Here is a 12,003-nt window from a genome sequence, read left to right as displayed (position 1 = left end):
CCTACTGCTGCTATTTCATGGCATGTCCACAGGAGGGCAAGCGCTTTGCCTAGGCTTGGCCTGCTGCTGGGTTTGCTGTAAGCAAACACTTTAATTGCCCTTTTTTTTTTTTTCTCTCCAGTATGTGCATGAGAATCCCTGTGCTTCACCCAGCTGCAGCTTCATTTAGGTAGTGAGTTAAGAGAGTCCCTATAAATTAATTCCATCAAGTTTCTTCTGAAGATAAAAGGCTTTACTGAAGGGTCAGAAGTGGTCAGTGTGGTAACACAAGTGCTAGGTAGTGTTAATGCATTGAATTAGATTCTTTTCCAACAGGCCACCAACACTGAGCAGTTGTCCTGGTGTTGGTGAAACTCGTGCTGGCTGTCCTTCAACCAGCCTCTCCCAGCCGCGTTCCCAGGCCCCAGGTTTTCCAGTCCCACACATTATGTTCACTGTTTAAATTGCCAAATAAGCTGGTCCTCTAACAAACAAATATGAATGCTTTTTATTTGTTTTACTCATGAAAAGCAGGATTGCAGAAGTGATAAATGTGTTGCCAATTACACAGTTGCTTAATTATGTAACGTTAGTAAAACCAATACATAAGTCTCCAAGATGTTTGTTAAAGAGTTGCTTAATGTAGTTCATCATTTTCACTCGTAATGAATTACTTGAATCTGGAACTGGCTGAAAGCCTCAATTAATTTTTTACACTTGTCTCATAATAAAGCAATAGTCTAAATTAGTATTTAATTTACTTATAGGAGTGTCACTTTTTATGCAGAACAAGCAAAATTGTATGTCATTTATAGGGCCGTTAGCCTCAAAGCAGCAGCAGCTTTATGGCATGCAGAGAGCGCAATTCCGGGCAATGATTAAGGCAAGTAGCGCTGTACAAAAAGCGTGGTGTTTGTTCAGGACCGGCCACGGCCCCGGAGCACGTTTTGGGCTGGTGAGCCCCTGAGAGGCCTGGTGCTTGCTCGGGTCCCCAGGGCTGAAGCAAAGACCGGCTCTGCAGCCCTGGAGGAATGATGCAGCGGGGTGTGGAGCGGCGCTTTCCCGCGCGCTCCCCCGGATCAGCTGGCCGTTCCCGCCCGGGGAGTGCACTGTTATCGCAGGGGCCCAGGATGGTGGCAATGGCCCAATCTCCCTTACCTTATTCTTGGGAAACGTTGTAGTTCCTAGTGCCCTGGTCTGAAATGAAAGGGCTTGAGCACTGGGGCTTGTCCTGCTGTTTGTCGGTCGCGTGGCTGGCCAAAATGAGGAAGCAGAGGACTCCGTGGTGCCCACGGTTCCGGTCCCTTGTCCTCCGGTTGCCTTGGCTGATGGGGCACACTCTCGTCCGCTGCAGGTCCAAGGAAATGGGCAGCAGAACGTGGAGAAGGCCTTGAAGCTCTTTGCGCAGCTGATCAACAACAAAGTGTTTCTGCTGACGTTCATCCGAACGCTGGAGCTGCAGCGCAGCTTCTCCATGCGCGACCGCGGCAACGTGGCCTCCCTCATCATGACGGGCCTGCAAGGCAAGCTGGAGTATGCCACCGACGTGCTGAAGCACCTGCTCTCCGACCTGATTGAGAAGAACCTGGAAAACAAGAACCATCCCAAACTGCTCCTGCGCAGGTACAGCGCGCGCGTGGGGAAGGAGATGGTCGGCCAGCGTTACGGCCCGGGTCCTGCGGCAGCAGCAGGGCTGGTGGCGGTGCCAGCGTGTCTCCCAGCCGTGATGGAGCAGGTAGCACCGCTGGCCCTGCCGGCAGGTCTTGGGAGCTTCTGTGTGTCCAGGGGCCTCTCGGCGGCCAGGCAGTGGCACGCTGCAGAGCTCCAGGCTGGTGTCAGAAAGAAAAATGCAGTTCTCCATGGGGGGGCTCGGAAGGACCCATCCATTTCCTTGCCTGTCTCCAGGAATACGGGGTTAACTATACTGTATGATTTCACAGACGGCTGAGCAGGGTCTTAAATTGCATCCAAGAGAACTATTACCTCTGATACTTCTATCTTTCACTCGCGCGCTCGTCGCTCACCCCCAGCCCCAGCAGCCTCCCTCCCCTGGCTCAGCTGCGAGCGGGGCGTCGCGACGGACCTGCCCACGCTGCCTGTTTCACCTTGCCGCTGCCTCCACCGGCACTTTACTCCATGAAAGAGTAACTGAGCCGGCGAGACCAGGGCACCACGCCGGGGGCAGAGGACGCGGAGATGGGAGCTGCCCGTCACTGCCACGCTGCCTCTGCCACGTGCACCCTGGGCATGGAGCAGCGTTGGGAGGAGCGGACGCGCAGCTGTTTAAGTCATCTTATTACATTTTGGGCTCTGTAGGGCAGGGGCCTGGTTTCTTGTATATCTGTAAAATACTTGGGGTTCCTGCCTCCCACACCTTTGATATCCTCGTGATGAGCAGAGGATTAATAACGGAGCCGAACGGTTCGGAGCCGGCCGTGCCGTGGGTGGCCGGCGGTGCCGTCGGGCGCTGGGGCTGCCCAGCGAGGCGGCGCTTCCCTGCGGCGACGGCCTTTGCTCAAGGACTCACGGTGCTTGCGGACCTTCTCCCCTAAGTGTCTGAGCCACCTCACAGATATTTATGGGTTTTATCCTCGCAGCGTCCGTGAGGGCTGGATAGAGAAGTAGCATTTGTGTTTCACAGCTGGGGAAAAGAGCTAAAGAATGGATTAAGCAACTAAACCCAAGATCACGCAGGGGAAATGTCAGAAAAAAGGAGGGGAAAAGAAGTGTTTGTTGCTGCAGACCAGCTCGGCAGCTGTAACCGTCGAGCAGCAGGCGAGCCCTGTTCGCCGGGTGGCGAAGCGCGGCCGCGTGGCCCTGCTCCCGCGGGCCTGCCCAGGTGGCCGCCGCCGGCCCGGAGCAGGCGCCGAGGATGGAGGACAGCGGGCGGCCGCGGGCAAGGGGAGAATTTCGCAGCTCTGGGAACGTTCCAGGGATTCCTGCAGCCGTAATGAGCATACGTGACAGGAAATTGCTTTAACACCGGCTGTGTTTGCGGAGGCAATAACTCATCTCCAGAAAGGAAGCCGGCTTAATTTCCCCCGTGGTTTGACGAGTCGCTGTGAAGGATTCTTCTGCCTCAGCCGTGCATAATGGCTTTTCACAGCGCTCGAAAAATACCGGGCTGACGCTCCCCGCGGTGCCCTGCTCGCCACCAGCGCCGCGGCTTGGCCCGCGGGTCCGTGCCCCCTCCGGCGCCCGTCCGCAGCCCTGGGACGGAGCCCGGCCCGCAGGGAGCGCCTGGCAAGCGGAGCTCGAGCGCCGCTCTTCGCCCGCCCACGCCGTCTTCTCCTCGTTCTGCAAAGCCGGAGACGGGAAGGATTATGCACCATCCCGCTCTGACATGAGAAGGGTTCAGCTCCGGTGCCTCCGGACCGGGGGGGGAGAGGAGTTAAGCCAGAAGCAAATGTTCTTCTGCTTTAAAGGCAGCTTGGAGGAGAAAAACCCAGCCAGGCTTGACGCGGCTCTCGCGTTGGCAGTCGTATCCGGGGAGCGGTGCCTGCTGTGCCGGGAGGAGCTGACATCTGCCTGCGGATTTGTACCGGGTCGAATCCAGACCGAGCTGCGGGTCTCGGTTTGAGAGGGCCCCAATCCCGCAGAGACCGGGCGCCATCCCCGCTGCCCTTCCTGCAGCTAGCGCCCCTGACAGCCACAACTTGTCTTCTGCAAACACAGGGTCAGGACAAGTTTGGGGCACCGCAGGGGCCTCCAGGAGGGAGAAGGACGGGGATGGAAAACCTCCCCATCCCAGGAGCAGCCAGGACCGGCAGCTTCTGGCAAAGTCCGCAGGGCCTGCAAATTCTTTCGGAGAACAGAAGGTTACAAACTGAGCTATTTGCCGCCCCAGGTCTTACTTTGTGTTTTGAACACAAAACTGTTGTCGCTTCTTTAGAGAATGGGCTTCCTGGGGCATTTCATCCTCTCCTCTGCTCTAGGAGTGAATTATCCTCCCAAAACTCTGGGGTGCCGCACAGAAACCAGACGAACCCAAGGAGCTTTCGTTATCACCTGCTCGTGATTTGCTGGTTCTCTGCCCTGGGCATCGCTGGGATGGTGTTTGTGGAGGCAGATCCCGGTGTGGCTGCTGAGACCCCCCAGGCCGGGCCGGCAGGGAAGAGTGGGCAGACGCAGGGGAGATGTTCCGGATCTGCAGCAGCCTCTTGCCTCTCCCGCGGGAGGTCGCGGACAGTTTGCTCCGGGGTGTTTCCCCGATGGACACGCACCGGCGGGCAGGACCCACTCCCCTGTCGGCAGCGTTGACGGCTGGGTGCTCCCTCCCCGTTTGCTTGATTTATACTGCTGGAAATGAGGGATCCCAGCCAAAAAGGTTTGATTTTGCAGAGAGAAAAGCAAGAGGAATGGGAACAGGCGTTTCCTTCCCTCTCTTCCAAAGTGTTTGGCTCACGGTTCCCAGAGGATCCCTGGGATTTAGGCACCCATCCCCTACCAAATGGCAGTGCAATCATGATGTCAAAAAAATCGCACTGTTATTTATCTGGCTGCCTCTTCCTTACCCACGTCTCCTGGTGCTGGGGATGCCGGCAAGGCAAGACGCGCACGTGACCCTCTCCGATGGCGCTACGGCTGTGGATGCGGAGAGCGGTGGCAGAGCCGGAGCGAGCCTTTCCGTGCCCCCGTGCACTCGGCAGCAGCGGCAGCTGCCGCAGCCCTTCCAGCCACGAAAGGAGCCACTGGTGGCGAAGGAGCGCGGGCACGGGGGCTCGGCGATCTCTGAGCCGGCCGTCCTGCGCGGACAGGCCGGCGTTTCGGCTGGAAACCTGTGGTCCAGCCCTTTGCCAGCCTGGAGCGCCTTCGGGCTCCTTGGGCCTTATTTAGTGTGTGAAACGTTCCAGGCTGCGATGTTTTGCTCCGAGTTAATAGCAAATGATCAGCCGCAAAGTGAGATACTATTTCTTATTTTCTGAGCTCTCTGGTGGCAGCACTTGATAGCTGATGCTCAGTTCTTTCTTTCTTCTGCTTTTTTCTTTCCTCTCCCTTTCTTCCACTACTACCCCTTGTGGGAGACAGCAAAAAAGTTTATATTAAATCAAATAAATGTTCAGGTCCCTGGCATAGCAAGCATATAGCAGTTCAGAGACCTAGATAAAGCAAGGGAAAATTAATAAAATACGTGTTTATCTGGGGGTTTTCTCAGCTCTTCTTGTTTAGTTTTGCTTTATTCCCATGCCTCAGTAAGCTGGAGGAGCGGTGGCAGCTTTGGCTGCTGGCGTCAGGCTCCTTTGGAGAGCCGGCTCCGGAGCGCACGTTGCCCTCGTTCCGTGGTCCATACGAGAAGGGTTTCCTCCAAGTCCGGGGATTGTCCGCTGCCGCGTTAATCTGCAGGAGCTTGTTTTGTATTTTCAGAGGCAGATCCGTAAGAGCACCTCCGAGCCCAGGCCGGCTATGCCGTAGGAATGGTCCGCGCAGCGCTGAAGGAGCCCTGTGTCCGTGGCTCCGCCGGCGCCTCCAGCCGGCAGGGAGGCAGCGAGGGGCTGCCGGCCCTGGGGGCAGGTTTGAAGGACGCCCCCGAGGCGCCAGCGCGGGAGGTGCTGGGGTCTTCCGCCGCCTTCAGGCGATTCTGTATTCCTGATAAAGGCACGGAAGGGAACAGCTGGACGCGGCGGCATCTGACACCGCCTCGAGCACACAGATTTGCTCCAACTCCTCTGTCAAACTCTGTATTTCACAGTTATTTTCACAGTGCAAGACCAGGCGGCCTGGCAGGCCACATGCCGCTAATGGGAACTGGACACAGTATTAGTTCATTAGTAGTGTTAATTAGGAGGTTTGCCATTCTTAATTTAATACTCTATTGACAAAGTAGAGTATTAAATTAATATTCACCCTGAAGCCTGGAGTGCATCGTTTTCACAGCGTGAGTTTTTCTCCTGTTCCTTGTTTTGACTGCGCGACTGCCTCCTCGTTCGCTGCGGTTTGCGGCTCGCTGGCTAGGCTGAATGCTCCTGTTTCTTCTCCTTTACTGGGTGACTGAAACATTTTAAACGGGAGAACAATAAGTGTGTCAGTCTGTAGGATGAGTTTTTAGGCAGTTAATCAATTCAGGCTTGAATTCTTTGGGGATCTGCAGACATTTTCACAAATTCCTGGCAGATGTTGCGATCCTAGCGGATGATAGATAACGTAACCCCGGGTCTCTTTGCAGGCTGGAGTCGGGTTTTGTTTGCTGAAATCTGTAGCTCCTGTTCATAGCTGATCGGATTAACGTTATGATGAAACCCTGTTGCTTCTATAGCTCGTGTTTTTTGTTAAATGATAAAGTTTCCAAATGTGCTAGAAGCTGTATGAACGTGTACGAAGAGGCAGTCCCTAATTCAGGGCAGCGGTGCAGATGGGGGAGAGCGAGGAAAGCGGCTCCGGAGAGGGACGGTGACTTGCTTCGGGTCGGTGGCCAGGGCAGAAACGGTCTCGGTGCCGCGGTCTCGCTGCAGCAGCAGCTGTTCACCCGCCGGCTGCCGCCCGGCGCCGCACACGGGGCCTCCTGCCGCAGCCTGTCCTGCCCCGGCAAAAGGAAAGTCTCCCCGTCCTGCAGCGCCAGCGTTAAAAACTATCATTAGGAGCTATTGTATTTAAATTAGAGATAATCTGGGGCACAATGTGGGGAGCGGGTGCGGGGTGGGGCTGGGCAGAAAGCTGCAATTTCCCCGCCATTGTCCCCGCGCGTCCCTGACTGCCAGCAGCCGCCGCAAATCCCAGTGATTTACCAGCCAGGCTGTAATTTGCACCACGTGCAAGGAGCCGAGTGTCACCAGGCTCCCTGTCACCGCGCCGTCAGGGCTGTGACGGGCCGTCAGACGGGCAGGCTGCGCGCTGGCAGCTCGGCGCCGCGGGGAAGCAGCCCTGGCCGGGCTGGCCCCTCCGGCTACGTTCCTGCCCAGAGCCCGGGTGCGGGCTGCGGATCGCGTCTCCCGTGTCCCGCTGCACCCACCTCTCCCATCCCTGGCTGTTCCCCTTCCCTGAGGCCGCCTTGTGCAAGGGAGGTTTGAGACTGCTGATATTTGGGTTGATTTTGCGCGTAACGTGTGTATGATGGTGTGTCCTCCTGGCTTCCCTAGGACAGAGTCGGTGGCTGAGAAGATGCTGACCAACTGGTTTGCCTTCCTCCTCCACAAGTTCCTCAAGGTAAGGGAGGGATGGAGCCGAGACCCTCGTACACCCCTTTGCCGCCATCTTTTCCCGTTTCCAGAGTGCTCATCCAGCCATCTGACGGGTGAATCTGGGCTTGAAACTGTTCAATGAGACTCAAAGCAAAATGACTTGCTAGCAAGGCGGGGAGCTGGAGATTTGATCAAAGATGCCTACATCTGGCGTTGCTGTTAAATAGGCTGAGTCTAAGCGAACTGCCTCCGTGCGGGACGTCGTTCAGCCCTGAGGCTGCCTGCCACCCTTTTGCAACGTGGCGCACGCAGCAGACCTGCAGCGGGGCGTCCCTGGCAGGTGGCAGTCTCCAGCCCCCAGAAGGCCATCATCCCAGTTCCTCTGATGGTTTACCCAAGCAGAAGAGATCTTCACTGAGGGCTTTGCAGAGAGCAATGGCTGGGGCAGCTAGTCTGCCTCCTAGCCCGTGCAGCACAGTACCCTTTTTGCCCGTCTTGTTCAATGTAGCCTGAAAATTTTCATGTGAGAGAGTTTCCATTGCTTCCCCTGAGCCCTGTTTACAGGTTAATGGATCTCCCTCCTTGGGAGAATCTTTTCTGCTGTTCAGTTTGACTTTCCCTGGCTTTGGTTTCACCTCATTTCACCTAGCTATATCCCTCAGAGCACTCCAAACAAATCACTGTCTTGAGTGCTTACACCTCTTTAGCGCTTAGGGCAATTATCACTTACACCTCCATTCCTGGAGGTATTCCTCTGTATTTTTTAACTTTATTTTTGCTTTTGGAAGCACCACAGAACTTGCTTCATGGGAGTGAACAGTGAGGACTAGATCTCAAGTTCCCCTTTTTTCAGCAATGTAGGTTCAGTAAAGATTTAACAAGCCAAGGACAACATCCCCATCAAGCAATGGAGCTCGTGGTTTGGGGTATCCTCCCTAGGCACTGCTGGGAACTGCAGGCCTGAATTACACATGTGCTAAAGATTAAGTCAATGGGACTGTGCATCCACTGAAATCAATCATGAGCAAAATCTGTCTGCAGGCGAGTGGCCCTGGAGGAGATGCACCTTCACCTCTGTGTTAGTTTTGCTGTCTGTCTCATTGTGCAGGAATGTGCTGGAGAACCCCTCTTCATGCTCTACTGTGCCATCAAGCAGCAGATGGAGAAAGGCCCAATTGATGCCATCACAGGAGAAGCCCGCTACTCCCTGAGTGAGGATAAGTTGATCCGGCAGCAAATTGAGTACAAAACTCTGGTAAGTGATCACTGTAGAAGCTGGGTGTGAGCTATTCTGATATTTAGGCCAGTGATTTGGGCACTACCATGGAGCTCCCACCAAGTCTCCAGTATAAACTGCAGCACTGAAGCCAGTGCAATAATCTATAATGTCCACAAAGCTACAAATCTGAGGTAAAGCCTTGGGCTGCTAGAGCCATGCCCAAGTTAGGTATGTACCTAATTTGCATGTACAAATAGCCTGAGCTAAGGTTTTGAAAGTCAGAGTTTGAGGGGAGCATTTTATCTCCCCTGCATTGATCATTATCCCTTCTCTAGCAAAGGACAATGGAGTCATATTTTAGTCTTTTTAAAGATACACTAAATGCAACAGCCATGATGCAAATAGGGATGCAGTGGTTTTTTTTAATGGGAATTAGTTGTTGTGTGATGGATGTTGTTACTGTTCTGCTGGATGTTTGTCTGAAGCCCTTTAGAGAATGGTCTGGTTCTCCTTCCTTTCCAGATCCTGAACTGTGTGAACCCAGATAATGAGAACAGTCCAGAGATCCCTGTGAAGGTGCTCAACTGTGATACGATCACTCAAGTCAAAGAGAAGATCCTAGATGCAGTATACAAAAATGTCCCATATTCTCAAAGACCAAGAGCTGTTGACATGGACTTGGGTAGGAGTTTCCCTACCTCATTAGAGAGACTGTTATTATCAGTAATTTTTAGTGGGATCTGCAGAGCTTGATGGCTAGAGTTGAGACTTGGGTTACCTGCACAACTATACATGTTTCTGCCCCAAGCAAGCGTGAATGCTGCTCCTGCCAGATAGGTTTTGATCTCTGTGGGATCAGCTAATTGTCCATTGCCCAGTGAACAAATAATTCCTTAAGTCTTCTTCATTGTGCTGAGCAAAGCCTTTCCACAAGATTGTGTTTCTTCCCAGAGCTGAGGGGGCAGAGGATCTGGAAAGGTTCTGCACTTAGCTGCAAGAAAACTATCAGTATGAACTTCATTATAGTTGTAAGATTTAAGAAAAGAATTTAGCTTTCACTGAATGCCTCTTACTGGGAGACAGGCTTTTCTATAGGCTCATCTGTCAAGTAGTTACTTGGGCCAGAAGTGGCTAGAGCCCATTAGTATCTCTTGCCTCGCTGACCATCATGTCTGCCTGGCTTTTGTCTCTCTTGCAGAGTGGCGCCAGGGCCGGATAGCTCGTGTGGTCCTGCAAGATGAAGACATCACCACCAAGATTGAAGGAGATTGGAAGCGCTTGAACACCTTGATGCATTATCAGGTAAGAAACCAGCCCCAGCAAAGAGGTCCCAGAAAGCTGCCGAGTGGAAGGAAAAGAAAAGCAGAAATTTAGTTCCCAAGTGTCTCATCTACCAAGGCAGGCAGGGAGGTCACGTTTGTATGATAAACCAGAATGGCTCAATGTGCTCATGCATTAAACAGGAAAGCAACTTTGACATGGATCGTGAAGAAACTAGCAGGGTTGAAAATTGGCTAAATTAAAAATGCCAGCGGCGCTTGTGAGGTAGACGGAGCGCTGGAGAGGGCTGAGCTGCCACTGCTGGAGACGCAGGGCCGGGGAGGATGGCGTGCGGGTGAGCCTGGGCTCTATGAGGAGGGCTGAGGCAAACAGGGGTACAACCGGGGAAGGACCAGGAATTTCTGCCTTCCTCTGAAGCATGATGAACACCCCATGATCAGACAGGCAGTCTGGTCCAAAGCACCAGGCTGCAGTGGCAACTGCTCTGTCACACTCATGATCTTCCTGCATGTTGATTCCTGATCATCATGCAAGAAGCAAAGGAGGGAAAGGGAATATTTACTTCAAATACTGTCATGTGGGAGACTCGAGGGAATGTTGCTGTGAGTTATGGGACAAGCTAAGTCAAGTAAAGGTGAATATCCGGAGCTACTTCTTGACAGAGTAACATCAAGTCTCCTATATTTCAGACCTAGTCTTCCAGGACAAATAACAGGAGTTTTGCCACTGAAGTCGTATCAAATTAGGCTGGACAGTGAAGATACTTTATTTTGCATTGGCCAGGGTAGACTGGATGACCTAAGAAATTTTTCCTGTCTAACTTTTGCAGCCTGAGTGCCCCAGTGCAGCCCAGGCTCTTCTGGATAGGTGCATATTGGTTGGAAAGGGCTTCTAATGGTCTGTGAAAAATGTAAAAAGAGGTAAAGAAAGAGCTGAAGAAAGTTTGAGTAAGAGGAATCAAAGGCCTGTCTGCAGCAGAAGATAACTGCATTAATTGGGACCTGTAACCTACTACTGTCCATCACTACCTACACTGAAGTGTTTAGTATTTAATCTGGCATCTTTCACTGTTTATACACCGTCTCGAGTCCATCAGCGTGACTCCCGCTGTGTAAGTTGAATGCGAGCCAGTATTGACAGCAGCCATATAATCAGGGAGTGAGGCAGAGAGACTGGCATAAATATGCAAAGTGCATGTAGAAAAGCAGCTCTAGAGGCAACCTTTCCAAGCAGCCTGAAGGATTTAAACACAGATTACCTTAAAAGTCTCATGGGAGCTGGGCGTATAAATTCCATTGTTGGTTTTTAAAATCTGTTTTACCTGACAGTTGCAAGGGATTTAACCAACATGCAGGGAAGCAGTAAGACTTTATTATGCCTTGATCTTTAAAAGTCGTCTAAGGAAGTCAGAAATGAAATTCAGGTTTGTCTGATGTGTGTTGGGTGCTAGCGGAGGGAGTACCTTCATTTTAGTGCCTGTGGGAAATCTGAGCCGTAACTTTACCCTTAAAATAAACGAAATCCTTATAGCACTCAAGACACGGCAGCTATTCTTACCATTTGAATGTCAGTTTTGCTCTGGAACAAAGTAAAAGTTTGCTGCCAAATATCTAAGTAGGTAGCAGTTGCACATGTCTCTCCTAGCTCTGGCCAGAACTCCGAGCAGCCAGAATAGAGCTGTTGAAGCCATAAAAAGAAGCCAAATTCTCTGCACTGCAACAGAAATCTTGTCAAGGCAGGGCTTTTGCCAAAAACAAACAGCAGGTTTTTTTGTATTGCTACCAGGGTTTTTTTTTCTGTTTGAGTAATACATGTTTTTATTAGGTATCAGAAATACAGATGCTCCAGAGCTACACAGTAAAACAAATATGCAGGCAAAGGCACAGCTTAGAAGAGGCTATAAAAGCGTCTGGGTTTCGAGCACTGCTCTCCTGCCATTTTAACCAAGAGTATCCAAGCAAAGAGACAGGGCCTGGCAGAGCAGTAGCCAGGGAATCTTGTCACCAGCAGGAACGTGGGAAGGGAAAACTAGCTGCTATAAAACAAGTGTGGTTCAAGCCAGAAGAATGAAATCCAGATTTCTCCGACTTCCGGAGGACCAGTGAAGTAGGTATTCACCCATTTCTAGAAATAATAACTACTAGTTCTGCAAAGCTATCTCCATCTTTTATTCAGAACTGTCTTTTCCTTTGCTTGGTCAGATGTCTTTCCCCTTGCCACATACTTTTCTGTGCTGATCTGAAAGCAAAGTATGCTCTGTGGCTTTGTGCACAGTGATCGGAGATGCACACTTAGTGTTTTGTCTGGTAATATTGCGTGCATTTTGTGCCTTTTTTTTTTTTTGGAAAGGCACCATTACCTAGGAGTAATCATTGGAGCAAGAATCAGAAAGTCCTTGAGCCTCACAGT

At 52.0% G+C, this 12,003-nt stretch overlaps 1 protein-coding gene across 1 annotated transcript in view; it reads left to right on the top strand.

Annotated features, from left to right (window-relative positions):
* PLXNA2 (plexin A2) overlaps window positions 1–12,003 on the top strand; it is a 196,427-nt gene that overhangs the window by 173,166 nt on the left and 11,258 nt on the right. The window contains exons 22-26 of the mRNA XM_067310519.1: window positions 1,334–1,602; window positions 7,053–7,119; window positions 8,203–8,349; window positions 8,836–8,995; window positions 9,512–9,615. Of these exons, the coding sequence (XP_067166620.1) occupies window positions 1,334–1,602; window positions 7,053–7,119; window positions 8,203–8,349; window positions 8,836–8,995; window positions 9,512–9,615 (747 nt within the window). The remainder of the gene's footprint in view (window positions 1–1,333; window positions 1,603–7,052; window positions 7,120–8,202; window positions 8,350–8,835; window positions 8,996–9,511; window positions 9,616–12,003) is intronic.

Source organism: Apteryx mantelli, chromosome 25, assembly GCF_036417845.1.
Source record: "Apteryx mantelli isolate bAptMan1 chromosome 25, bAptMan1.hap1, whole genome shotgun sequence".
Taxonomy (NCBI): domain Eukaryota; kingdom Metazoa; phylum Chordata; class Aves; order Apterygiformes; family Apterygidae; genus Apteryx; species Apteryx mantelli.
Note: the sequence above shows the minus strand (reverse complement) of the source record. Positions and strands in the feature narration are given on the sequence as shown.